At 36.4% G+C, this 26,935-nt stretch overlaps 2 protein-coding genes, 1 long non-coding RNA gene and 1 other non-coding gene across 4 annotated transcripts; 3 read left to right on the top strand and 1 right to left on the bottom strand.

The window, feature by feature from the left end:
* Nucleotides 1-2,821: 2,821 nt before the first annotated feature.
* LOC103704558 (uncharacterized) lies at nt 2,822-4,806 on the top strand. Its single transcript, XR_015968564.2, has 2 exons — nt 2,822-2,924; nt 4,097-4,806. It is a non-coding gene; the product is annotated as an uncharacterized LOC103704558 (long non-coding RNA).
* Nucleotides 3,463-3,588, top strand: LOC113462556 (small nucleolar RNA snoR83). Its single transcript, XR_003385123.3, has one exon. It is a non-coding gene; the product is annotated as a small nucleolar RNA snoR83 (small nucleolar RNA).
* A 1,806-nt stretch (nt 4,807-6,612) lies between the features above and the next one.
* On the bottom strand, nt 6,613-16,366 carry DGL1 (dolichyl-diphosphooligosaccharide-protein glycosyltransferase 48kDa subunit family protein). The gene is made up of 13 exons (XM_008787909.6): nt 15,919-16,366; nt 15,697-15,833; nt 15,488-15,613; nt 13,744-13,797; nt 13,473-13,586; nt 12,417-12,472; nt 12,300-12,341; nt 9,335-9,410; nt 9,145-9,216; nt 8,926-9,051; nt 8,732-8,836; nt 7,111-7,194; nt 6,613-6,815 (listed from the first exon to the last, which is right to left on the bottom strand). The coding sequence occupies exons 1-13, from the start codon at nt 16,187-16,189 to the stop codon at nt 6,768-6,770; spliced, it is 1,311 nt and encodes a 436-aa protein (XP_008786131.4). The 5' UTR covers nt 16,190-16,366; the 3' UTR covers nt 6,613-6,767.
* Nucleotides 16,367-18,576: 2,210 nt separating this feature from the next.
* Nucleotides 18,577-26,692, top strand: HVA22K (HVA22-like protein K). Its single transcript, XM_008787908.6, has 8 exons — nt 18,577-18,853; nt 20,728-20,786; nt 21,034-21,131; nt 22,635-22,686; nt 23,588-23,651; nt 24,754-24,849; nt 25,496-25,568; nt 26,312-26,692. Exons 1-8 carry the CDS (start codon nt 18,821-18,823, stop codon nt 26,431-26,433), a joined length of 597 nt encoding a protein of 198 aa, XP_008786130.1. The 5' UTR covers nt 18,577-18,820; the 3' UTR covers nt 26,434-26,692.
* Nucleotides 26,693-26,935: the final 243 nt, after the last annotated feature.

The following is a 26,935-nucleotide window of genomic DNA, read 5'->3' on the forward strand; positions in this document are numbered from 1 at the left end:
GGCATCTGAATTTATCTGATAAGATAATATGTCGACATTGAATTGACCTCTCCTATGTCGGGAATTTTCCAAAGGGAGATGGTCGAGGCCGCATCTAAATGTAATACACCATGCTTTTCGGTGATTGTCGGAAGTCGGCAGGCGACTTTTAGGTCAATCTAATGCTAGGTTGGAACAATTGGTGCACTTGGTATGTGGGTAGCTCAATTTCAATTACTAATGCACTTAGGCCTTGATTCAGTAGCCGTTAAACTAGGGTTAACCGGGTTGATACCCGAGTAGTCAATTTTTAGGGTCAAATTACTAAACCAAGCTAGACTTCTCAATGGAGCTGGTTTCTCTCTTGATGTTTGGAGACTCTCTCTCTCTCTCTCTCTCTCTCTCTCGCGCGCGCGCGCGCACAAAGACTAAAGGGCTCTTGACACGAGCTTCATGTACGGATAACTTCTAACCTTGATTTCATACGGGTATCATACTAGCACAATATCGATATGAGTATTGAATCAGCACGGTATGATATGTTTCGTACCATACCATTCGATTCGGACCGATATGATATATCATGCTTCTAACAGTGCATTAGTAATTTGGTGGAGAATGCTCGGAAACAAAATAAGGTGTGAGGAAATAGGAAAGAGGTTGTGCGCTTGGTGGTCCTGTGTGGATATTGGCATGTTGTTGGTTGCATACTTGGCCTACTCTCCTCCTTCCGGATCTCCTTACCTGTTCTGATTTTGAGTTGGTTGTTGGAGACGAATGGAAGGATTGGCCCATCTGCTTCCCTTTAACCAAAAATGCTATCGTTTGGTGCATGATGTGTGCTCCTCAACCAACAATGCTTGCATGGAGGTGGGCACTTGCACCCACATAAGGTAAGAGGCAATTAATTAGCCTACACCCTGCACTTTGGACTCAAAAAGTTTCCTTGCACCCAAAGGAAGAAGGAAAAATTTTCTCCTCTTTTGCCACAGGATCTTTACTGGTTTGACATCAACTAATTCTGAAGTAGATTTTAGAATAAGTGCCGACAAAATTGACTCGAGAAGAAAGGAGCAATTCATGAACAAATAATTTTCCATCAGTAGATGGAAAGCTTGGAGTTATACTTTTCATCACGCACCGACTTGCGAATTTTGTCATCCATGTTGCTGAATCAAGGAAGCATCAAAAAGGCAGTAGTCGGAGGATGGTTGGTATTTAATTGGATGAAATAGTTGAAACTAAATTTTCAGCATTTATCATGCGAAATGAAGAAGATAAACCAAGGTTGATGGACAAGCTTCCTATCTATTTATCTTTGATATTTATCTTTGCACGAAGTCAGAAAGTTTTGAGAGACATTCCCGTAGACTTTCTAATCTTTTAACTTGAATTACAAGGGTTAAGAATAAAAAGAGGATCATCGGGGGATTCGTTTTTCGTAAAAATATGGCTTAATGTTGTAGAATCCAATTATTCTTCCTAAAACGAACAGGCTAAATTCTTTTACAGTCATATGTGAAGTCACTCTAGCTTGTATGATAATTGCAAATTGTAGTTACAATGACCCAAGAATTCATCATCTTTTCCTACTCTTTGATTGCCCTGATTGATCAATATAATATTGATTAAATCAAGAGGGCTTCTGATGGAGGGCTATCTTGTAAGACAGCAGCAGGTAATCTAGTTTACTTTGTTATTGTGCAAGATGAAAAAAAAAATGACTTTTTTTCTTTCTAAAAACAAAATAAAAAAATATAGAAATATGCATTCTGACCTTTTCTTTGCAATTCCGAAGCTTGTTCTAATTGATTGGGGTGGGGATGCCACGGTGGCTTCTTGCGTTTGGGGCCATTGTGTTGGGCCCATCCCATGGTTTTTGTTATGTTTTTGATATATCAAATGATTAAACACACTAAAATTGCAAATGTTAAAAAGAACAAATTATCTTAGAAGAAAGAAAATATACAATATTTCATTTGATCAGAGTTCCTACATCATTCAGATACTTTATAAAATAACTAAGAAAAATCGATACATACTCTAACATAGGTCAAACTGTCGCACCTGGAATATATTTTTTTCTTTCTTTTATAAAATATAGTACAATAATGTAACAAATTATAATAAATGGAAGACTCAATAATCAAATTTTTATTATAAATTAAGCAATTTAATTCTGGTCAAGCAAAACCTATCATTATTAATATTGGCATCTATATGATAAACAGAGAACTCTATACGAGTCTCCATAAAAAAAAAACTTCTGTTATTAATGCCAACATCGCGGATATTGTTATTATTTTTGCGCATCATTTTTTCTCCTTTTGTTCCATATATTCTCAAAATACAATAGAACAATATTACAAATATATTAAAATATTTGCAAAAGAAGAGAAAAAGAGAGAGAATAATGATTTTATATTTTCTGTTTTATCATAATGGTACATCTCAGGGGTTATATATACTTGTGTACATACTTTATATAAAGAAAATAATATAGGCCGATATAGATCACCCTAGCAAAAAAAAAGAGAGGACATAATAACAAAACAAATATTTTATGAGAGTATACATATAAATATCAATTTTAGAAGAATATTTATATAAAATTTAATATTTAGAAAGATATTCATGCAAAAAAAAATTATTTATATTACCATGTAAAAGATCAAATGGATCAGACTAAGCCCATTTCGGGGGCGGTCGCTGGGTTAGGCCCATTTCATTTTGTAGCCCATGACGCGAGCGAACCGGGCCATATGATTGTCAGTCCAACCAAATCTTCGTTATTTTTCCACCCCACTGAGAGAGAGAGAGGTGTAATTTATAAAAAACAGGGAGTGGCTATTATCATTCGCTGGCTTTTTAAAGGGGGCGAGGTTGGAGTAGGGTTTGGGGCTGGCCTTTCTCGCCGGCGCCCCCGTTTTCTCTTGGTTCGGCAGGTCCGGCTCCGAAACCCTACGTTCCAATCTTTCTCTTCTCTTCTCCTTCTTTTCGTTAGCTACTGGAATTCTACTGGAATTCCCATTCAATGTGTAAAGGAGGGCCTTTACAATCCCGGATCACCTCTCTGGGTGTTAATCCGACACCCAGAAGGCCGAAAGCGATGATGGGAACTCCATCCTTGAGGCGTTTAACTCCATCCTTGAGGCGTTTCTTGGATTTTTATTTTTTTCTTCTATGTTTGGGGATGCTTGATGACGATTGTTTTGTTGGAGTTTGCAATTAAGGCCTAAATTGTCTCTTGGTGCAGTTTTTCGATCTATATATATAAATTGTTAGAGTAGTACTTTGTTACATTTCGGTTGTTGGATTACTTTTTGATATACATCTGGTTGGTTAGTTTGGTTTTTGGATCTTATCAAATTAAAACTTTTGATAGACTTGTGCGCAAGTAAAAGATAACTTTTTGGTTGTAGCATTTTCTCATGTTGTTTTCTTGTCTTCTCCCCTCCAGTTAACTAATAGTGGGCCTTCATAATCCCAGATAAATTTGCTCAAGTGTTTTTCTGATTCATGGAAGGCCAAAAGTGATGATGGGGGTTTCGCTGATAGCACCTTCTTGTTCTCTGTGGAGGTGTTTCATTAGTAACTTGCCATACATTACCATCATTTTTCCTTTGTCTCTAGTGAGAAAAGAGAAATTTGAGACAAAATTTTGCTGGAAGTCATTGTTTGTTATATTTGTTGCTTCATTTTCATTTAGAAGTATGTCCAACATTTTACTTATTGTTTTTGGAAAAACACTTGTATCCCTCTATCTATTTTGCCATGTACCCTGTAAACCATGTCACCAGATTCTCACGATTACTGAATTTCAGTAATGATTTTGTGTTGCTTTAGATGTTGGAAACCAATTGAGTATTTCTTTTATTTGTTAGATATTTTATTTTCTCTGGTTATACCTTTTCTATTTCCACTGCTATGCTTTGTTCCAAATGTTATTTCCTTGCAGAAACTATGAACATCAGCATGGATTTTTAGACAGCAATGCTATATTCTTGCATTTTCCTTGATCTGCCCGTATGAACAACAATCTAGATTTTTAATCTATGTGGCAATACTATATTCTAGCATATTGACTCTATTGGTATTATTTTGGGACATACTCTAGACATCCATAATAATGGTCGCAGGCATCTTATATGTTGCTGATCATATTCAAAGGTGTGTATAGTGTATACCTTCATTTTAGGTCTGCTATCATTAATTTGGTTATTTTAGGTGCGTTTAATATAACCAAATTTATCTCTCACTTTAATAAGTAGGGATCATCAAGAAGTGTTTATGTCCATGGTTGTATCATGGCAGATGTTGAAACTAAGTCAACCTGCCCAATGCTTGTGATTTGTGCATTTTTTTTTGCTAGAGAACATCTCATGAATATGAGGATATAATTGAAATTGCCAACAAGTGGGGGATGTAATGGCATTCCTGGCCTAAACAAGGCAAGGCCTGCCACTTCATTATGTACACACCACACTTGTAGCTGATGGAAGGAAGAAGCCATGCGCCATTGTTTTATCCGTGGACTTGAATGCAAACTAGTCGTGGCTGGACTCAAACGTGGTAGCTGAATGCAAAGATATAGATATGGTCCTGAAGTTGGTGCATCATCCTGCAGGTATTTCTCAGGTGTTCACCACTGAGAATTTTGGACGGAGGTAAAATGTTGTATGGGTTTTGCTTACATCATTTGTTCGTTAATGTCATGGGATCCGTAAATTACTTGCGAACATCCCCTATTGAAAAGATTTTGTTTTTGTGTCCGTTCTAATGGGAGTTGGAACGAAGCAGAAGGTATGATATCTCCGTGTCAGGCAATATTTTGTTCTTTATGTGGTTTGGGCTGATAACTTTGCTTGGCTGTGGACTTCATCCGTTTTGTATTTATTTCAGTTCCAAGTTATATATATATATATATATATATATATATATATATATATATATATATATATATTAGAAGCATAATCATCTGAATAGAGAATTTTCCTAAGGTACGGAAGAAAACTAGAAGCAGTATTCTAAAGGATGCGCGGTTGATCACATTACTTGTATCCCAGTCGGCTCCACTGTTGCTCCCTAAATATCCACCAAGAGTTTGAGCACGAGAGAAAAATTCTGGCCTCTCTTCTATCTATGGCTATTAGAAGTCCTAGATGTACGAAGAAAGTTGTTCCTCTATTCAATCTCTCTAGCATCTCCAAGAGATTGGACTTGCTGATGGTCATTTTCTTTGTCGATGGTCATCGAGCACGCTATCCTCGTTACTCTGCTTATAATATTTAGTGGCACACCTGTTCTATGGCTGCATTTTAGTTACAGGTAGTGTGTCTCGTGTTATCAACGGTACTCCCTCTCTCTCTCTCTCTCTCTCTATATATATATATATATATATATATCAACATTTGCTGTAGGAGTGAATTGTGAAGTGGATTTTAGACCATAGTTTCACACGCTAATCTGAATGATGTCTGTTGCATGAGGGGGTGAAATGGTAACGAATTCATTCATGATAAAGTATTGCCTTTTCTCGGTACCCAGCCTGATGTCGAGGTGCGCGCAAAAGCAAGCATTAATCCGCATGTTTATAGGTGCAAACAGATATTATCTCTGTGCTACATTGCGTATAAGACGCAAGTATCAATCATATATTATGAGGAATTTTGAAATTATATAATCTTTAATTTTGTCCCCAATCCATCAATGCTGGGAGGTCCGCTGATGCCGATGTCCTCCTCCTTGGTCCTCTATTTGGCTCTCTCCACCTTCGCCGTCTCTTAATCCTAATTAAGTTTTAGTTTGGTTATGCTTATTACTTGTCCTAATTTCAACTTAAAGCATACTCGACATAAAAGCTTGATTGAGCTCATGTAGGCAAGGCTCAGTTAAAAGGCAGGCACCACTCGCCCTAACCTGCCACCCTGATTCAAAAATCCACCACCAAGTTTGAATTGATAATAATGGGGTACATTACCATAACTCCTGTCAATCCCACTTATATTTATCAAATGTTTGAGGTTCCGGCTTAGCGACTTGATCTGCTTAATTTTGATTGACTAATTTAACTAAGCTAGTTGGTTGACAAGACTATGACATCAACCTGAAAATTATAACCGAGCACCACCCAATAAAAATTTTATGCAGTCGCATGTAAATTTACACCTACAAAATGTTATATAAACAATGTTAATAAAATGGGGATTATCAAATAATTGGCCATTTAAATACGTTCGGCCAGGTTTAACTGTATCGAGTCAGCTTAACATGCTAGTCGTGCACCTCATGTACAACCCAACTTGAAACAAAGGATTTGAGTTTTGACCTGTTTACCGAATGAATTTGGTTCTGATTCACAAATCTCAGATTATTTGTGTCAACCAAACATGAAAATGAACCACCTTGAGGATAAATCAAGCTAATCTAAATTACCCTTCATGATGATGTTTGAACCACCGTGACCAATAGTTTCTTAATTGACTTCAAGGTAGCCTTGTGAATGATGGTGATTTTTGGCAAACTAATGTGGAGAATGCTCTGCTTTTGCTGCTTTGCCATGATATTTAGTAGGTAGGTAACGACTGAAAGCAAATTTCCGGTGAACTAACGAGGATAATAAGTGGTGTAATATGACTAAAATGACTAAAATTTCCAGTGCTTTAGAATTGTCACAATGAGTAAGGTTGAAGAAAGACAATTTCTTTCTAATCCAAAAACAAAACTTCAGTGCAGACCTCTCATACATGTTCTACCCGAAATAAGTTATCCTCCCATTTCATACCAATCTACTTGTGATAGAGGTAGACAATGGAGAATATGAAAAAGGCAGCCATCTGCAAGGAGGAAAATAAAACCTTTCAGGGGATCTATTTGCATCAAATTAAAACTGATGATTGGTTTTAAAAACATCTAGGATGACAATGCTTTAAGATATAGTTAAGGACTTTTTTTTTGGGTTCTGACTACTGAAGTCCCTTATCTGGTATATCAAATCTCAGAGACTGTCCATACTGGGCATAATTAGAAAGTGATTCAGATTTTGCAGCAATGCTCATCATGCAGTAGTATTGTGGACTTCCAAAATTTTCTATAAAACATGTTGGGCAAGTATTTCACAATAACACTTACAGTGGAAAATGATGCCCCATAGTATGGATAGGCAGTTGTTATAAACCTCTCATACTCATTGTGTCTGAAAGGACGAACTGGAATCTGCCAAGTTAAAAGTTCAAAGAAAACTCAATGTAATTAGACAGGTATTAACCAGAATAAGTACGATTGATATGCCGCAAGAGTTCCTCTTTAATCGGACAATAAGTAAAGGAGATTGCCACAGTGATTTTATGCATTTTGGTGACTTAGTTCATTGTTTTCTTGAAGCAACCAGTGGTCCAGTTTCCACAACTTCGTTCTTTTCAGTAAAGAACAAAAGTAATGCAATGAGACGTCCATAGGTGGTCTCACCTAAATAGGACCAAATGGCCACGAACTGCATTGGTCGACCAGAACAAAAAAGATAGAGTCTATGGACAACAAAAAATAATAAGGCAAAGTATCATCCAAAGGTCCCTCAAATCATATGCTTTGACGTGAAAAATGTCCCTTTCCTAAAGCTTCACCAAATATTCGAGCTCCACTTGTATACCTATATACAGTAAAAGCTATGTACTTGCTAGAAACCAAAATACAGATAAACAGAATATTGGATCAGAAGAAAAGACGGGCGTCATTATGCACTAATCTGAAAAATTCTCGCTAAACCTTCATCTTGTTATAGTGAAGCAGAGGGTTTAGCAATATCATCCTCCATAGGACAGAGCATTTCTTTTTCACAGGGCCTCATCTTTTTCTTTGCTAGGTCGCATCTTGAATGGGTAAACAGAGAGTATATGTGATTCCTGATACAAGTTGTGTAAAACATATCTAGACTCTGTTGGGAAAGATTTTCTATCAATTAAACGGCAATAAATACAGAAAAGAATCTACGATGAGATTAACAAGGTCCCCGATCATTTAAACCTAAAGGTCCCCGACCCCACAAGGGAACTCAAAGATTAAGCGTGGAAATTGTTAGCCCACAGTCTGCAGATTTAAGTGCCCATAATGTTCATCCTACAACATAACTATTACTTGCATTAACACAAAAGCACCCAACCCACTTAAAACAAACCAATTTACCATTATTCAATTGTCTCAAGTCCAACTTAGAAAAGGTAATATGCTATCAGCATGTTCAATTGTCACTAAATCCAATCCTATCTAGCTGCAAAGTACTTTAACAGGTCACCTTTGGCTGCTTCCCGGCAAAAGCAACTAAACATCTTAATGTTAAAGAGAGAATTATCACCCTACATGGGACACTTATCTCAAAAGCCCCTTGTGAAGACCATTACGAAGGATGGTGAAGAAAGTGTTGAAAACAAATTATACAGTGGTAAATGGAGACTTTATGCTCATAAATATATTAAAAAAATGATTTTAATTTATCATTTTCTGTACCAGTTTTGATACCTTAGTAACCTACAAGAAGAGTACATGGTTTTCCTTAGTTAGCAGGCAGATGCATATGTGTTGCAAGAAGGGCCATCCAACTTTTTGTAGTTGCTATAATATTAGTGCAAATAAATTCATAATTAATCTATAGTAGCTGTAATTTACAATTGCAGCTTAAGTGAAGAATTAATGACTAAAAAGCTCCGATATGAGAAAGTATTTTGTTGGAATGTAAAATCATGCAGACATAACAAACCTGCTTTGACAGAGAGAGGCTTGTGTATCCAAGCCTTTGGTACTCCACCTTAAATTGGAAAACACCATAAACATCAGGAACCTTAAAGGATGTTGAATAAAGACCCTGTCACAAGGAATAATCAATATTCAGTAAAAAAAACCCTGCAAGATCATTCATGAGGACATGTAATATAATATAAGCCTCGTACACACCTTCTGGTCATGGGACAAAGTCTTCAAAACATAAGGACTCATCATGTAGAACTGAACTTGAACATCATCTGCTACATAAGGTTTCCAGGTTGTTCCAGACCATTCGTAGATCTCAACCGAGTAATCCTTCAACCAGATAAAAGAAGTCAGAACACCAAAGGGGGAATACTCCTCAATCTGTTATCTAGTTAAACTCTTGCATGATTGGGAAGCAATTACCAAGTCATCATTGATGCGGTACATTGCAGGTTCCGTTGTTTCTCCAACTTTGTGGTGCCTGACATTCACAGCCTAGGAAAAAATCCATCCATGAATCATAAAAAGCTCTTTAATCTTTTAGCACCAGATATTGGAGTTCAGATCAAGAAAGAAAAAAATCGTCAAGAAAGCACTTGTTAAAATGGTTCACCTTGAGATGACCCCTTTCATGGAAGACCCATTTACTAATTTCAGTCACAAACTGCTCATTTCCAGACTTTTCATACCTGCAGCATCAAGGAAAAATTCCTACGTCTCCTTTTTTGAACAAAAGACATCACGAGTACAAAAACTCCATATGAAGAATAAGTAAAGGATAGGCTGTTGTTGCAATTAACTTTTTGAACCTATACATACACAGATTTCTTTCATGAAAGCAGATGTATATGAAAAGTATCAGGCAAAGTTATGATTAAACTGAGGAGACTGGAAGTCAAATGGTCACAGATCCCGTCGAAATTACCAGTTCAGGGCATGTTTGGATATTCCAACAAGATTAGGCTGAAAATCCTGTGGGAATTGAGCATGTTAGCCCATCTAGCTTGCATTTTCTAAGATTCTGTCTAAACCCAACCCAGATCCTAGCCTTTGGGCTGCAGGAAAAAAAAAAAAAGAGACCCATGGATTTGAGCTGTGTGGTGTTTGGTTGATATAGAGCTATGCTTATATGGACAGCCCAATCCTATAGGAATATCCAAACATGCCCTTATTATTATTATTTTCCTTTGCCCCTTCCTTTTCCATCACCATCTTGTTAAGAAACTTGGAGTTGTGCTCATTTTACTCCTTTTCTGTAAACTAATAAGCACTTTATTTTCAAGTTTCTCCAGAAAGTATTATTATCAAGTACAAAGGGAATCCATTAATGTTTTTAGGCATTAGACACGAAGTATACTATTCTTGCATTTCTTTAGTGGCAACCAAACGTATATCAAGGTAACAAACTCAATTATTTATTATTCCAAGAGTTTAGTTCCGACACACTTCTCTTCCAATAGCTTCATAATTTTTATCATATTTTAATGTCCGTAAAGTGAATCAATAATCTTCTTTCTGAAACAATGTCACCCTGTCCACGAACTTTTTGGTATTTCCAACATATGATTGGCTCCATAAAATAGGTAATTCTAGCTAGATATCCTCTAAGGCCCTAGTCTGTTATCGTTCTATTCCACCCTTGTGTTTTAAACTTGGCAATGGGAATCATCTAAATGCTGCTTTAAAATTTCTTCAGATTTGCAGTAGCATTTGCTTTGTAGATGATTCTTTACCCTAGAATTTGAGAAATTTGCTTCCCCTCTCCCAACCTGAATTTTCTCTGAACTAGTTATTGCTTCAAGTTTTAGCATAGCAATTAGCAAGGCTCACACTGCAATAATCCTCTTACACCTAACAGTATCTGACAAATCTCCTTCCACAGTACACTTCAAGCCCTTTTGTTCGCTTATGAACTCTAGCTTATCTACAAAATGACCCTCCCCCCCCCAAACCAAAAGAAAAAAAAGGAAAAAGAAAAAAAGGAAAAGAAAATCTCCTATACCAGTTTATACAGCCTCCCTCCCTCCCCCTCCAAAAAAAAGAAAACAAAACACACACATACAGACAGCAGCACTTCACCACCAGTATCTACTTTTAACACCATAAAGTTTGTTTAACGCCTACACCCTCCTCGAAATAACAAGACGAGCGCTAACCTTTCTCCCTCTCGAAAATCATAAGAAACAGACTCCACCAGTCACCCTACTCTTCTCAAAAGCTTGAAGTAGATGAATCAGAATTAAGCACAGAAATAGTGCATAACAATTAATAATTCAATCTTGGAAATTTGTCTTCATATGCAGCTTATTTTCTACTCAATTAAGCTTAACTTACATAAATATACATGCACACATTCAAAAATATATACAATTGACATAAACATACATATACAGTGAGAGCCGCCCCAACCCCCACCTCCAACCCCACTTGCTTTTTGATCCCATTTGGAGTTTTATCATAATGAGATAAATTGGATATGGCAAAAGCTGCTTTTTCTCGTAAGAGGTGGAAGAGGCTTCGATATTGCTTAATACTGATTATTTATCCAGCATTTGGCAATGTAACATGGAGTTTGACAACAGAAAACTTTGCTTACAAGACCCTGTATTTATAGGGAATATGGTGGTTTTTACTTTTTTCTTTTCGAAGGATTTAAACAATTAGTGTTCACATATACTTTTCATCTCATGACATATCCTTCATGATATGATCATTGCAAGCAAATCTCTTTATAGTTTCACAAATGATTAAACTTCTTCTATATGGCTAGTCTTTCAGAAGTTTATTTGTACTTAGGTCTTAACATTCTCCATACTATTGTGAGCTAACTACCTCAGAGGCACCCCCCCTAGCGGTTGTTTGAATAAATATATATACGCATAGATGCCTAGTTCATTATACTTATAAAGCATCCTTTCTTTTGTCAATCCTTGTTTCTCTTAATATAAATTCAAAACCTTGTAACATTCTTGCTCGATCCATATTACATGGCCCTATAACCTTACTACTTCCTAATTTTGATTATTATTGGCATCTCCTGACTATTGTGCTTCAGAGCTTAGGTAATTTACATACAAACAACAGTCATTAGCAGCTAATAGCAGTTCCAATATGTTTTTGGCCATGTGATAATAGGTCATTAAGCACTCAGCCATATTGTAAATCACTAACCATTTGCACAAGAAATCATACATCCTGCCAAAACCAAAGAAATGAAGCAATCAATAGTCATAGAAGTGCAAACAACAAGTTGTTTTATGGCCAACAAACAAAAAAAGCTAAATAAGAATTCTCCATGTTGGCTAGCACAGCATAAATGAAACAAATCGAGAAATAGAAATAAGTGGCAATTGGAAGTTGCAAGGACTCATTTTGGTGAGACAATTTAGAAACGTTTCCATAGTTGAAATAATTGAAGCACCCACAGCTGTATAAATGTCAAGCCTCACATTTAGTGGCATTTTTTTGGATATTGGTAACTTACAAAAGACAATCAAAAAAAGGAACAACATGACTACTTAAACTATACAACAAAAAGTAGAACAATGCAAAGGATGAATACAGAGAAAGTTACATACTTAGTTGAGCTCCCAGCCTTCTGCACACCAGATCTTAAAAATCTAATGAACAATAAAGTTAACATCAGTGAACTGACACAGAAGGAAATCCAAAAATCATGGGATATTGTTATGTACCTGTTGCTAAAGAGGTCCAGAGATCCAGAGATCAATATACGAGCATTATTTCTTGCCTGCATAATAGCCAAAAACATATGATTAACGGTGATATGATATGATTTTCCTAAGAATTCATGGGGACAAAACTTAAAAATATGGGACATAAGGCAACATCGTCAGAAGTAATTAAGAAACCAAAAGCTGAATCGAAATGCAAAAGACATTCAGTTATAAAAATATTTTAGAGTTTCGACTCAAAATACCATCTTTGAAATAGTAATCAGTAGATAATGTCTTATATTGGGGCTATGAATGGGTCAAGTGACATGGTCAGACAGGCATTCGTGGTTACGTCATTTTGAGCAGGCTTTGATCTGTTTTTCAGTCCCTAAAAGTAAAGTCTGGCTTAAAAAATTATTTTCCTGATTGCTTTTGGGATCGAAGGTAATTTTGCAAGTCAAAGTCCAAACAATTGGTATCCATCTCTCAAAGGATAATACTAAACTTCAGCATCCATTTTATCTCATCTAGCTCAATCAATTTTAAGAGGCTATCAGACTGGTGCTCAAACTCCACAAATTATAAACAAAAGGAAACTCTTCAATTGACACCAGGTTTAAGTCAAGCATGATCGGATAATTACAACACAAGTCCAAGTAAGCGAGGAAGCATCCGCTGCAATATCTATACAATATTGCACAAGCTAAAACCTATAATAGGTTCAGTAGGTATGAAAATCAAGACAAGAAAAATCAAACATCAAGTTAGAAATCTGTAATTCTTTCAATGAAATACATGCGAAATTGTACTAATTGATGAAAATGAGGTTTGCTTAGGTAAATTTACTTGCTGGTAACAAATGAGAATGTTCTGACTTTTAACCACCAGAGCTGTAAGGGGATTTTCAAGAGTGATAAAAGAGCAGATTAGAATGAGTGTCTTCATAACAACGAGAACATGAAGATGAGGAGAAGAATGCAACATTTGATTCACACTATCATGCAGTGTCAGTATAAAAACAAACACAGAGCAAGCAATTGACAGGTTAAAAAAAATATCATTACATTAAACAACCTGCACTATTGAAACCAATGATATAGCAGAGCCTGTGAGTGAGGGAGGGCTTGATAACTTGCTCTTTGGATTTGCCGAATATGCTGAAGGTGAGGCAGAGAGAACTTTCAAAACCTATAAAGCAGTACAAAAATCATGAAAAAAGAATATAGCATCATTAAATAAGACGCAAGGTGTTGAAATCAAACATATGAAGCTAAACAAGCAAATCAGCCAATAAAATTTTATATGACTTTTTCAGTAATCAAGATATATAAACAAAAGAACTTACCAGGCTATTAGCAGGATTAACTGAATGACCAATTCCACGAAAGAGTATAGGAGCCTGTGCAAAGTTTATTCTGAACAATCAGAAATAGAGAACAAAAAAAATTGAACAGTGATGTGATGCTTAAACAAAACAAATAAAAAGGGTACATGGTCAACAAATCATCCTGGAGGTCTCTCAGGAGATAAAAGAATATGTAAAAACCAAAAGAGTTCTCGCTTATCAAATTATAATGCAGTTTGTACCCATGTCACCTATAAATAAGAGTAAATGGCTGCCACCTTGGACCTTGAAACCTAGACTGCATGTTAGCAACTAGGTAGGTAGTGTCATATTGTTCTATAATGAAAGTAACGAGATTAAATGCATCCTAGCTTTAAGTTTTCCCCTCCTAATTTTAGGATCTTGCGCATAGATTTGAGCATCTCTTCCAATAAGAGCTTCTTCAAATCTTCGTGGCACCTGCATATTACATTGACTGCTTCTCTAGTACTTTGTCCTCAATTGGTACCACTTTAACATTTCTCCCATAAACTCATTTCTCACTGTATTTTTCTTGCCACAAAGCCAACGTAAATGAGACACATATGGTGCATAGGTCAGGTTGCCTTTTGGAGTCATCTAAGTTAAACAGCAAGGTTATTTCAGTAACTATTTCTTGATGAAATTTTTCAAAAGCAGTTAACTGGGTTAAGTCACACGATAGGGGCACTTTGGGTACTTCCATGAAGCTTTGAGTTGTTTAATAAAGAGATGAAGGGAATCACACTAATAATCGTTGCATTTCTGTGAATTAAATCTACGAGTATAGTTGTAGAATGAACCCTCTACCAGCATATCTTCATCTCTCCTATCCACTCTCTGTTTCTTCTCTCTTTCTCTAGCATCCCCCCTCTCTTTTCCTCTTTCTTGTTTCTCCTTCTTTTCCTTCCTTCCTTTTTCTTTCTTTGTTTCTCTTCTTTTCTTTGCTTCTATTATCAGATTTCATCAACATAATATCAGTTTTCTGTTAAGTTGCCATGGCCCGGGTATTCATTTACGTCTACATTGTTTCATACCATAGATCTCCATTGTTCTATGTTATAGCTTCAAGGCACCAAAACTCTAGTATCCATTAGCCGCTCATTCTGATTGGGTTACCAGATTCATTTACATGTCCATACAAATTGAGTACTGTATACTTTATTTCAATCTTAGTCATTTTAGATCTTTAATCCTAAGATACTTTCCTTCAGAATTCCAATTCAGCATTCAACCTTGTCCAAGACAACTTGCCCTGCCTGATCAACTGAGACATGCTGCATGTGCTAGGGCTTATCTTGCCTCCTGGGCATCCATTGTGCGGCCCCTCTCCATATTAGGGCTGCCTGAGCCCTATGCCGTATAGCCAGCAGACTGCATAGGCAACATGGCCGCATCTCCAGCAGCATAGACCTGTTTTCAGAACAGTGGCAAGCAACACTTGAAATGATGCCCAGAGCTAACCTAGATCAAATGGGATCATGCTAGTTTTATTTTTGTATTATTACAATCGCCCGAATCAAATCAATTAGACAGCCACCTGCTCAATGCAAGGTAAACAAACATTTTGCAGCTGGTTTTCTTCTCGCTACTTGATTAGTGATGGAAACGGGGTAGTTTTAAATATTCTTAATAATAGAGTACTAATATAAAAAACAGAAAAATTCAAAAAAGGAGTTACTCAGAACACACAATGAAAAATTAAAAAAAGGCAATAGCCGCTCACCTCGATTTTTCTGTCACCCAAAATCACATCCGACTGAACGAGATCATCACTGGTGATCAGGGTATGATCCCCTTCCATCTCCGATACCGCATAGCTCGTGTGATCAATAACCATCGCCGCGGAATCCTGAAACAATCTAAGAAATTAATGTTTTTTTTTTAAACAAGAAAGTTTTAAGCACAACCAAATGAAAGAAGAAGTCAACTTGCCTCATCAAAGTCAACACCACACTCTGTGGCGATGCCCCGGATCAGATCAGAGGCAGACGAATCCGCCGCCAGTATCAAATCGTGCCCTGCGTCCACGAATTCTAGAACCGCGTTTTGGTCCAACGAACCTCCAAAACCTTAAAAAAAAAAAAAAACAGGAAAACAAAATCAATATTGACTCTATGAAGGAATCGCGAGATCTGGGGATAAGAAATTATTTACGCTGTATGGATGGGGAGAAGACGATGAGGCCATCGTAAAGGTACTGGCCGTATCGCTGGAGCGATAGCTTGGGATCGTCGGCGAGCTTGAAGTCGAGATCGAAGCCTCGGGTCTGGAGGGACTTGAAGAAGACGGAGTGCGATGATCGCACGGCAAGGTCGTCCACCAGAACGAGAAGACGCCGGTCGGTGGGATTGTCGGCGGAGAACGAGAGGCAGAGGACAGGGAAGAGGAAGATCACGGCCAAGAAGATGGCCGCCAGCCTCGCCATGATCGGAACCACTGCTAGGGTTTTTTTTTTCTGGAGACCGAAGTGTTAAGAGAGAGAGGGGACTTTCGGCTTACAATGGATGACGACAATTCCTCCTTATTCGAGTCCAACCGGATATGGAACGGCCAAGGGGACGATCACCGGTCCAACCGTTGGATCAACCGGCCGGCGGAAAACAAATAAAAAGAAATAAGTTATGACTAAAATACAAGTATAAAGTTAGGCTATATACTTTATAATAATTTTTTAAATAATAATTTAAAAAATAATGAATTACTTAAATTAAAAAAGTAAATTATTAAAAATAATTTATACTTAAAAATAAAAATAAAAATTAATATATTTTGATAGTCTCTAACTTCATGATCGTATTGGTGCAAAAATAAAGGTTTCATATTTTATCATGATTTGATCATGCAAACTTTGTGAATTTAAATCTATTATATTACATGCAAACTATGATCAAAAAAATTGATTTTTATTTTGTATATTGTATTATTTGTTTTAGTATACTTGTGCAATTAATATTATTCATTTATGTATCTCTTTGTTCATAGGTTAAAGATTACCAAAATATATGAATTTTAGTTTGTATGCATTATTTATAGTGTAGATTATATTGAACAATATCAATCTTTAATTAGGATGATCTATCATTATTTTTAAAATTTTCAAATCTTTTTTCTAAAAATTCGACATGTAGCGGTTAGTTAAAATAAGTAGTAGCGATTAAGATAGATAAAGTGGACGTATAAAAAGAATAAAGCTAATTAAAGAGTCACATTCAAAAAGAGGAATCAAAGAAAAAATTGGACATAGATTTGATTGGTTGAAATGAATACTCCTCAACTGTTTAAAGTTGACAAAATTATTGACTAATTATTCTGCTTGGAGAGACAAACAAAAAAGAAGAGCGACGGAAAGGGGGGGGGGGGGGGGGGGGGGGGGGGTGATGTTGAAATATGTGGACTTGGTAAATTGAAGAGAGCATGCTCCAATATAACACCCAGCATGTCGCTAAGCTTATATTTTATTTATATTATGTGCACAGTTGTTATTTGGATGCGTGCTTATTGATGTGTTTATAAGGATCATTAAGAAATTAATAGCGGTTGAAGTACTTAATAAAACATTCAACGATACTGCCCCTTTGAGCTTCCGCAAAAAGTAGACCTCAAAAGTTTTGAAACGAGCACAAATTTGATTAATTTTAGACATTAAATGAGTGAGATATTACCCATTAAAATCAGATCAATTACTTGATCTTAGCAGGCTTATATTAGAGATAATGAGTGATTTAAGATTTCAAAGGTTTTGGCATAAAACAAATCATCGAGGTAGTTTTTTGCTAGAGAATTTGGAGCTTTGGAATAAGAAAATAGGCTCCACTGGTAAAGATATATATCAAGTTACAATTTATCAAACAAAAAATATATTTATATTGATGCCTATTGGTAGCAAAAAATGTGACCGCATTGATAGCCCATCATGAGCCACAAACGTGACCATGGTTTAGTCCAAAGTAAGAAGTTACTACTTACTTGTTCCCTTTATTGAGAAATTCTGAATTCTTCTATTAGTTTGAAACTATGCCATGGAATTGAGGAATAATATTACAATTTTATAATTTAAAAATGAACACGTGATAAAATTACGAACTCTGCCTATATAATATGCAATAATAATTGTGATTATATTGGGACATTGATGAGAATATTTACTTACTTGTATATATGGCATGAGTAGTTTATGTCAATTACATTTTTATTTTCTTTGTGTTTGTATCATAGTTTGCTTTCACATGTAATGCCTATCTCAAGGTTACATTGTGTATGTGCATATGGTGAGATACATGTCATCAAGCTCACATTCTTTCTTTTACTATTTTAAATACTCAGAGTTCTCATGAACAATAGGTTGCTTGTCAGATGGAGTAGCTCTATAGCTGTTAAATGTAAGTTCTAGTAGAATTTTAACTTGTATTAGCTATTCAGAGATTTTGAAATAAAATACTCAAAACTCTCATGGACAACAGGTTGCTTGTCAGATAGAGTGTCTATTAAATTTAAGTTCTAGTAAAATTTTATCTTGTATTAGTTGTTCAGAGATTTTGAAATCTTAGTAATCGAATCGGATAATTTATGTTTTTGGTTAGATATGAATTTTGATATTGGATGCTATACCTTTTATGGCTAATATGCTTAATTTTATGATGTATAGTTGGGATGTTTTATGCTAGAGCCACAATCTATATTATTGTTCAAAAATAGCAATTATATTATCCTCAACGTTATAAACTGATGGAAAGGTTTGCAAGTCCTTCAGATTTTCTAAATTCGTTTCAAGCACAGTACGAAATCGGCAATCTCTGCCGACTCCACTTTGTACGGAACCGACCCTGGTGCAAACTACTGCGGACCCGACCCGTTTGAAATCCGGTCGGTTCTTTCACCTCCTCCTTGAAACGCCTCTGCCTTCGCCTTCGGCTTCGCCTTCGCAGTAGCTTCTCCGAGGTCTTTCCTTTCTCCTCCAAGAAAAAAGAAGACGACGAGGGCTCTCTGAGGAGTTGATACACCGTCGAGAAATTTCTCGCCTCTCCTATCTTCTCCTTCTCGCCGGCGATTCATACCAATGGCGTTCCTCGGATCCGCCATCCCCAGCGAGGTTCCAAATCCCTAATTCCCCCTCTCTGTAACGTATGATAATTATGGGCTTTTTATTGTTATTTGGGCGACGGAAACCGATATGTGGAAGGGGTTTCATATTTTTTATATGATCCTGAACTCGCATATGCATCCAAAATTACTGCAGTAATGTTGGATGAAGTTGAAGTCCACCGGAGGTTTTGTTATTGGATAATTCTTGGCCAGTTCTATAGATCATATGTTATTTTCATGAAGAAATTGTAAAGTTTGGAAAAAAAAGAAAAAAATGTTTTTAATGTGAGATGTTTGAAGTGTTTATTGATAATTCTTGGTTTGTATATGGATCAAGTTCATGATTTTTACAACATGAATCTGCACTTGATGGTTGGAAATTGAGAGTCAGTTGATGCTTCTGAAGAACGTTACATAACTTGAACGAACGAAAGTTCGAAACAGTACCTTTCCCATCCTCTTGATGAGAACATAGAACACGGACTGGAGATTGAAAGTGAAATTAAATTTCTGAGAGATAATGGAGTTTAAAAAATGACTAGGGAGAGAACACGGAAGTTTAGAGACAACTTAGTCTGCTTTTCCCTGATGTTTATGTTCCAAAACTTGAATCTTTTAGCGATGTGGTTAGCTCTGAATCTGATTCATGGATTGAAAATTGAAATAGTTTGTAAGGAAGAGTATAGAAGTGTCCTTGAAATGAATGAAAGCCAGGCCCAAGTTCACATGAGCTAAAATATCTTTTCAATCACACATAGTGAAAGTCTTGAGGAATTTTCTTACGGAGGATTATTTCAGAAGCTCATACCTCAACTTCTGTCATGCTTATCCGTGTGAAAGAAGGAACAATTGGTTCTAAGGGTTGTTGACTTGTCTTATAATCTTATTCGGTGATCCTTAAATGATGATGGTTCAAGTATACGCTTCTGTTTATGATTTTGAGGAGATCATGAGTTGATGGAGTCTCACAAAAGTGATGATGAAAGATGTAGAGAGGAGGGATTATAATCCTATATATAGTTAACCTTAAGACGAGAATCATGAATGATTTTTTAAATTATTTCAAGTCATGAATTGAGCTCTTGTTTAGGAAGGTCAATTCATGGCCTGCATTTGTCTGACCTTTCCATGATGATCGATCATGTTTGTTTCAGTTGGGATTTTGTAGAATAGGCTGTGGTAAGTGGATATGCTTTTTTTTCTGTCTGTGAAGCTTTTTTATCAGGTGTTTTCAACTGCTTTGCTACACTTATCCAATTATATAAAGAGAGAGGGAGATAAAAATAATATTAGTTTATGAAGAACACTTTTATAGTTTTATTATTTGTGGACATCTTCAAACCAAGTCCAATGGTTTTTGGTGGTATTGGTTTACTTTGATCTGGCCGTCAGTCTCTATATTTTAATCTTATTGTGCAATCCTTCTCGTCTAAACATTCAAATTAAAGGATCAAAGTACGATCCACCAAAGTTTGAGAGCTTTCTATGGCTTACTCCTGACTTGGATTGAAGGCTCTAAAATTTGGTTATGAGCCTGTAGATAGGCATTGAGCAAGATAGAGACCTGCTGTGAAGTGTGGAGAATAGTTGGCAGGAAGGAAAGCAACCTCAGAAACTTGTAAATGCTCTAAATTAAGAAGAGATAAAGGGTAATTGAGGTTCTTTATCTGTTTGTATGAATAAATGCTTATTTATTTGGATTTGTGCTGCCTGCTTATATGATAACTCCTTCCAGATCTTAGACGACTACGAACAATATTCGGATTGTTGCTTTCGAGCTAATAGTTTTTTTTCAAGTATATGTGTCGCTTATGAAAATATATTGCATCGGCTTGATTTTTAGATCGAATTCCATGTTCACGAATCTTATATAACTTGCAGGTTGGATTGCGCTTGCTGCTTTGCCCGATTGGTTCTAACATTGTTATTAGAACAGCTTGGTGAGCTTTAGTGTCATTTTTTAAAATTATATTTGGCATGTAGAGGTTGTGCTTTGCATGTAAAAAAATTAACTGTTTGACCAAGAAACATGACCCATTAAATTGCTTGATGTTTATTGTATATGCAATAGAACTGCTTGTATTGCTCTTTACTGGTCAAAAGATTTTTGAATTGTCAAACATAAGCCGTGAAAACACTATCTTTGATATCTCATGTTTTTATATCACTTGCTTTTCGTTTGTGCAGCTGTACAGTAGGGATCGGTTTGCCCATTTACTCTACGTTCAAGGCTATAGAGAAGAAAGACCGGAATGAGCAAGAAAAGTGGCTCTTGTATTGGGCAGGTTAGTGATGACAATGGTTGTATGTTGGTTCATAATTCAAAATGGTGATCCTTCTCTCTCGTTGTACTCCCTCTCTCTCTCTCTCTACGCTAAAAGATGTACGGTGCAAACAGTCCTTTTTGTTGTCGCAATAATTGCCTTTAAGGGATCAATGAAAAAAATATATAATATAGTTCTAGTTTTCTTTATATTACCTATTTGACACACCATATTTATGACCAAGTAAGAAATGACCTGTAATCATCACCTTATGTATTCCTCTGCGTGTTTTTCTTCTTCTTCTTTTGATTCAGCACCTACTTTAGTGATTTTTGGCCTAGCGGTACCAAGACTATTACTATAAGAGATTTACAATGCTAGGTCAAATAGGATTATGTACCAGATATCCATTTTGTCCATGGTTTCATTAATTTTGTCTGCTTAAAATCTAACTTGTAAATGTTGAATCATGGGAAAGGACTGAGGAAAGGTGCCTGAATCCGTGGATTCTTAACAACCCAGTTAAGTGTAACCTTTTGTCCGAGCTACCTGATTACATAAAGGAGATTTATTTGTGGGAAACTTTGGCTATTCTTCTTTCGTGATGTTTTGTCTTACAAGTTTCATTAAACATTAATCATCTTGTATGTAAAGGCTTGTTTTTTCTATATCCTGTGTAGAAGGGAATCTTGTGATCATGGTCTTCTCACAAACAAAGCAGATTTTAGAATTGATGCCATTTCCCTACATGACTAGATAGATTTTCAGTTGCCTTTGATAACATGGGAACAGCCAATTATGTAGATGAAAGGTATCAATCCAAGAGGTAAATAGGATCACAAGAAAAATTTGAAGAGAAGCACAAGCAATATAGCGGATGAAAGATTAATGCAGTCAAATGTGTTGGTAGCTTTGGATTGAACTACTGATGCACCGATCCACATCAGTTATGCGGTTCCATTGTAGTAAGTTATTAGCATTAGTATGTGCCTTAGTATTGTACTATACTGACACATGGTATGACATCCCAGTTCTGCTATGCTGGAACTGGCAGGCGAACTTTGTAATGTATGGGACCTTACTATACTGGTAACATACAGGTAGTTTAAACCTTGATTGGTTGTATTGTGATGGTGGATGAAGAGGCAATCAACCTCGATTTGCTTCATCCACTCATTTGTTGAATTCTTCGCATGTGAATAGCACTGATTATCATTAAATAGTGCATGTGTAATACAATCTATACCTTCATGTCATCAAGAAGGCATCAAGGCCAAATATTTTTAAGGAGCTCTTGTTTTTCATAATGTTATGAAGATTTTACCTTCAACTTTCTTGTACCCAATTTAATATTTCAGCAAACAGTTGCAAAAGTGCTGCTTGTTGTTTATGTACTCAGACAGAAAAACAGTTATTTCCTGACAGAAATACATGGCATTCTCTTTATTATGTACTTCTTGTTGTCTAGGCCTCCAACCCTTTCTGGTAACTGATAATTAAACTCATGTTTTTTGAAATTTGCAGCTTATGGATCTTTCAGTCTTGTGGAAGTGTTCTCTGACAAAATTCTTTCCTGGTATATTTATTTGCATAAAAACTTGATCTGATTTATTAATTATTTAAATGTTAGATTTTGGATTATTTGGTTGATATATATGCAGGATCTCCATCATATTGTTATGACTTGTTATGTCTGGAAAACTAGTGGTTTTGGGTGCAAGAACTAGTGACATTTCAGTTTGTGCACCAAGAATTGATACGACTATGGCTTCTCTCTGGGAAGCTTCCTTCGTGATTCCAGATATACTTTGAGTTTGACCCTGTCAGTTCCATCCATTTTTGCTTCATAGTCTATGAATACCATGCACCAAAGGGTCTTTTCCAGAAACTATGGAGTTCTGCATAACCCTGAAAATCACAATGCTACATGGAAAATTTCAGTAGATGGACAGTTTGTGCGCCAATAACTGATACTACTATGGCTTATGTCTGGGAAGATTCCTTCATGATTCCAGATATACTTTGAGTTTGACCCTGCCATATCCATGTATTTTTGCTTCATAATCTATGAATAGCATGCACGAAAGGTACTACGGAGTTCTGCATAGCCCTGAAAATCACAATACTATATGGAAAATTTCAGTGGTTGGACAGATAAATCCTTACCTAGATGTGACTTTGTAGTTTAGTTTAGATTTTAAACAAGATCATGAGAGAATTAAGTTTTTGCTTAATAACAATTTGGCTGTTATTGTAATCTTCATCATGTGCAAGATTAGGATAATATTCTCTGGCATTCAGCTAAACAAATGCTTTTTGGATCCTTACAATTAGCAATGCCAACATGCTGCAATTAAATTTTTTTTAAACATGTATTTGTTGATATGTTCATTTCGAGCTGATTTAAGGTGAAGGCCTTACTCGCTATTGAATCAAAAAATTTATAATTTAGTGTGGTTGTCTTGTCATATTTTCAGGTTTCCATTCTACTACCACATGAAGTTTGCTTTTCTTGTTTGGCTCCAACTCCCATCTGGTAATGTATGTAATTTGTACTCCATAACAGATTTGCTCTATATATCAGAATATTCATTTTAGCTGGCCATAGAGCTTTTTTTTAAAACATCAGAAATTATTCTAGTGTATAAAATAAATTCTATGATTTAGGATATTCTATGAATTCGTAGGCACATTCATTCATTGTAATCCTATCCAGTACCCTTACTTCCCACCTAACCCTGGATTCAGCTACAGTGGCTCCCTCCCCCTCCAAGCCAACTGGCTACCTATCTCCACTCTCAGATTGTCCCATTCCCTCTTCGTTGTCTACCCCAACCCCCCTTCCCAATCCTCAGTCTCTCGCATTGCCTCTTCCTTGTCTAAGTCCACCCCCTACTCCTCCTTGGGCGTACATGGCTTCCCTTGATCCCTTTGCCAATCTGGTAGGCTTCGGCGGTTTGGTTATGGTCCAGATTTATGTTTTGAGGAGTGATGGGTTTGGGGTAGCACCGTAGGAGAAAAGGGGACAGTGACAAAAATGGAGTGAGGCAGGGAAGGGAGCAGGGTTGTCACTGGTAGGAGTAAAAGGAGCAGAGAGAGGGGGAGGGGGAGGAGGATGGAGGAATCTCTCTCTCTCTCTCTCTTTCTCTCTCTCTCTCTCTCTCACTCACACACACACATCTTGACTTATTTACCTATTGTGACCTGACCGAATTCAGATGCCCAATCTTAGCCCAACCTGCTCAATGACTGGACCTTGTTTCAAGTTGATCCACATTCTAGTAGGTAATTAAGTACCCGTTCTTTTGGGCATCTTTGGACACTGGGTCAGGTCCAGAAAAAAATATTCGAACCCTTACACAATGGCATAAGCTATATGTCATAATACTAAAATATTATCCATTTTTGACCATGTATGCATAGGCATAGCCATGTTCAGAAAAGCATGCTTTATGGCTTAATAATTTCGAACAGTGTCAATTTTGATCAGTTGTGTGGATTGTTGACTTGGATAGCCCTCTATGCATTCTGTCCACTCGATGCTTAGTTTTGAAGTTCCATAATATAGACATGCATCGGATTGGTCATTTCAGTAAGTCTTTAAGGTGACTACACAGTTTGCTTGTTTGTTGCAATATTTCAGGGATCAAAACATTTATATGCGAGGCACCTGCGTCCATTCCTGTTGAAACATCAGGCTAGAGTTGATCGTCTACTTGGTTTCTTGTCCACTGAAATCGTACGTTTCTTGCTATGCCCCTCTTTTAATTGAATTAATAGGTGGGTCCTGTAATTAAATTTAGACATCCTTTTGCTCCTGTGTGGTTTGGAAAAATGTTATATATGTGAAGTTGTGAACTCTGAGCAGTTATCATGCTGTGCGGCCTGTTTCGTATTTTGAAACTTTTGGAATATGACTCAAATGATTCTTCATATTTTGTCTTTTGAAGTGCCCGATGTGCCAAACCCTTTAAAGAGAATACCTTTATTTTATACAGAAATATCTACTATCACATTGTCGAATGGTTTAGTCTTTAGGCAACCGTTGTCTAACAATCTCTTGGCTACTATTTAGAAGTTATTTGTACCATGTAAGCTAGTCCTGATTGTGTAACATTTAAGTTTTTGCAAATTTTTCTCATCAAATATTTTATGGAATCCAAGCTCTGCAACTTATAAACAGCAATACCTGCCATCATAATGTTGATGGGTTTAGCTGACCCTTGTCTAATAATCGTCTGTTGGCTACCATTTTAAATGTCATTTGTAGTATGTAAGCTAGGCGTGGTATGCAGAATTCAGACTTCTAATCTTTTTTTCATCGATAATGTTGGATATATGTTTTTCATAAGATAATGATAAATGAGATTTTGTTAAACATTCAGGAAAAGTTTATGAGCACACACGATGGAGAAATTCAGTTTATGAAAGCTCTGGTTGTTAAGTGTGCTACGACAGGTATGAAGACTCAAATCTTTTTTAGCGGTTTATTACTCTTTGTCATCTCATGGCATATGTTAGACAAACCTGCTTGTACTGAAAAGCATATCAGGACATGCATGAATGTTATTTTCCCATTTATGATTTTTCTTTTATGCTGGATCATGACCCAAGTTGTTTTAATTTTCAACATATGACAATGGGTTTTCCAGAGGCTTTCTTGGGATACTGTTTGAGCTAATTATAAGTAATAAAGATCTAGATTAAGCCTGTGCTTTCTCAAATCTTGTCCTTGGGCCCTTGGTCATTCAGGGTTCACTTTAGGTTCCCTATCAATATTTGTCAAAAGATTTCCTTCTTCTTCTTTTTCTTTTTTTTTTTTCTTTTATTTCTACCATAGGATGTCAAAAAGATTTGGACATTTTCCTACATGTATTTGAGAGTGGAGAAAAATAGCAAGTTTTGTTTTTAGTGAACTAATATCTTTTATCCAGCAAGTCCATAATTTTCTTGGGTCATATCTCAGAGACCCCCTAGTCTTTATGCGCTTTTCTTTGCTGGAACCTAGCATGTCAGATACATCCACTTGACAAACTAGCAACATTTGTTGATTTTTATAATTAAGCATTTCATTAAATTTTTCTTCTGTAGTTCCAGTCTCCTCTGGACTTTTTCAATTGTTCTTGCTAGCTTGTTTAAGGAATTGTGTGTCAGCTCTTCCTGACAATTGGCTGATTCTTTTATAAAATCTCTGGAATCAGCTAATCAGATGTTGAAGGATATCACTCATCCAGTACGACCACAAGGGCAGAACATGATTGAGGGCCCAAGTCCACCCACAAGACAAGAGACTCATGATTCAGGGTCAGATGCTGATAATTGACTTTCAGCATGCCTGCCACTTGGCAGATCCTTATCCATTATATGCCGGCGTCTAATCTGATGAGGCACTATGCAGTGTAAATTTTTCATCTATGTTTTCTGCTTACCTAAGCTGTAAATATCCATATTATTTGAAGTAGTTGTCATTTGAAGTTAGCATGGTGTACACTGGCTTTGATACTCTCTTTCCAGATGGTGACACTAGCCTTGATCTGTAACTTACTTTTCAGCTTCATGTTGCTAGTTCAGTTTTCTTTCTAGCTTTCCAGTCTTCGATTGCATGAGAAACAGAATGAGAGCTAATTTATCAGTTGAAATCATACCAGATTGGGACATGTTAAGCAGATTTGGTGGAGGGTTTTGCTTCAATTAATGAGACTTTTGAGGAATGTTACATGCAAAGTATTAGTTCAAAGCAAATCCTCCATACGGTAGAATTAAGCTTGTATTTGAGCAATGATGTCTCAGATGTGAGACCTCTCGGCCTTGTTTGGATCAAAGCT

The sequence above is a fragment of the Phoenix dactylifera genome, chromosome 9, assembly GCF_051530095.1.
Source record: "Phoenix dactylifera cultivar Ajwa chromosome 9, Ajwa_hap1_PhDact_Kaust_v1.1, whole genome shotgun sequence".
Lineage (NCBI taxonomy): Eukaryota > Viridiplantae > Streptophyta > Magnoliopsida > Arecales > Arecaceae > Phoenix > Phoenix dactylifera.

Excerpts from the sequence above, each read along its gene's own strand:
- DGL1 (XM_008787909.6), bottom strand. The coding sequence starts at position 16,189 with ATGGCGAGGCTGGCGGCCATCTTCTTGGCCGTGATCTTCCTCTTCCCT. Across the intron at positions 15,614-15,696 it reads GTGGTGTTGACTTTGATGAG|GATTCCGCGGCGATGGTTAT; the intron begins GCAAGTTGACTT and ends AGATTGTTTCAG. Across the intron at positions 9,217-9,334 it reads ATGAAAGGGGTCATCTCAAG|GCTGTGAATGTCAGGCACCA; the intron begins GTGAACCATTTT and ends ATTTTTTCCTAG.
- HVA22K (XM_008787908.6), top strand. The coding sequence starts at position 18,821 with ATGGCGTTCCTCGGATCCGCCATCCCCAGCGAG. Across the intron at positions 20,787-21,033 it reads ATTGTTATTAGAACAGCTTG|CTGTACAGTAGGGATCGGTT; the intron begins GTGAGCTTTAGT and ends TCGTTTGTGCAG. Across the intron at positions 24,850-25,495 it reads GTTTCTTGTCCACTGAAATC|GAAAAGTTTATGAGCACACA; the intron begins GTACGTTTCTTG and ends TTAAACATTCAG.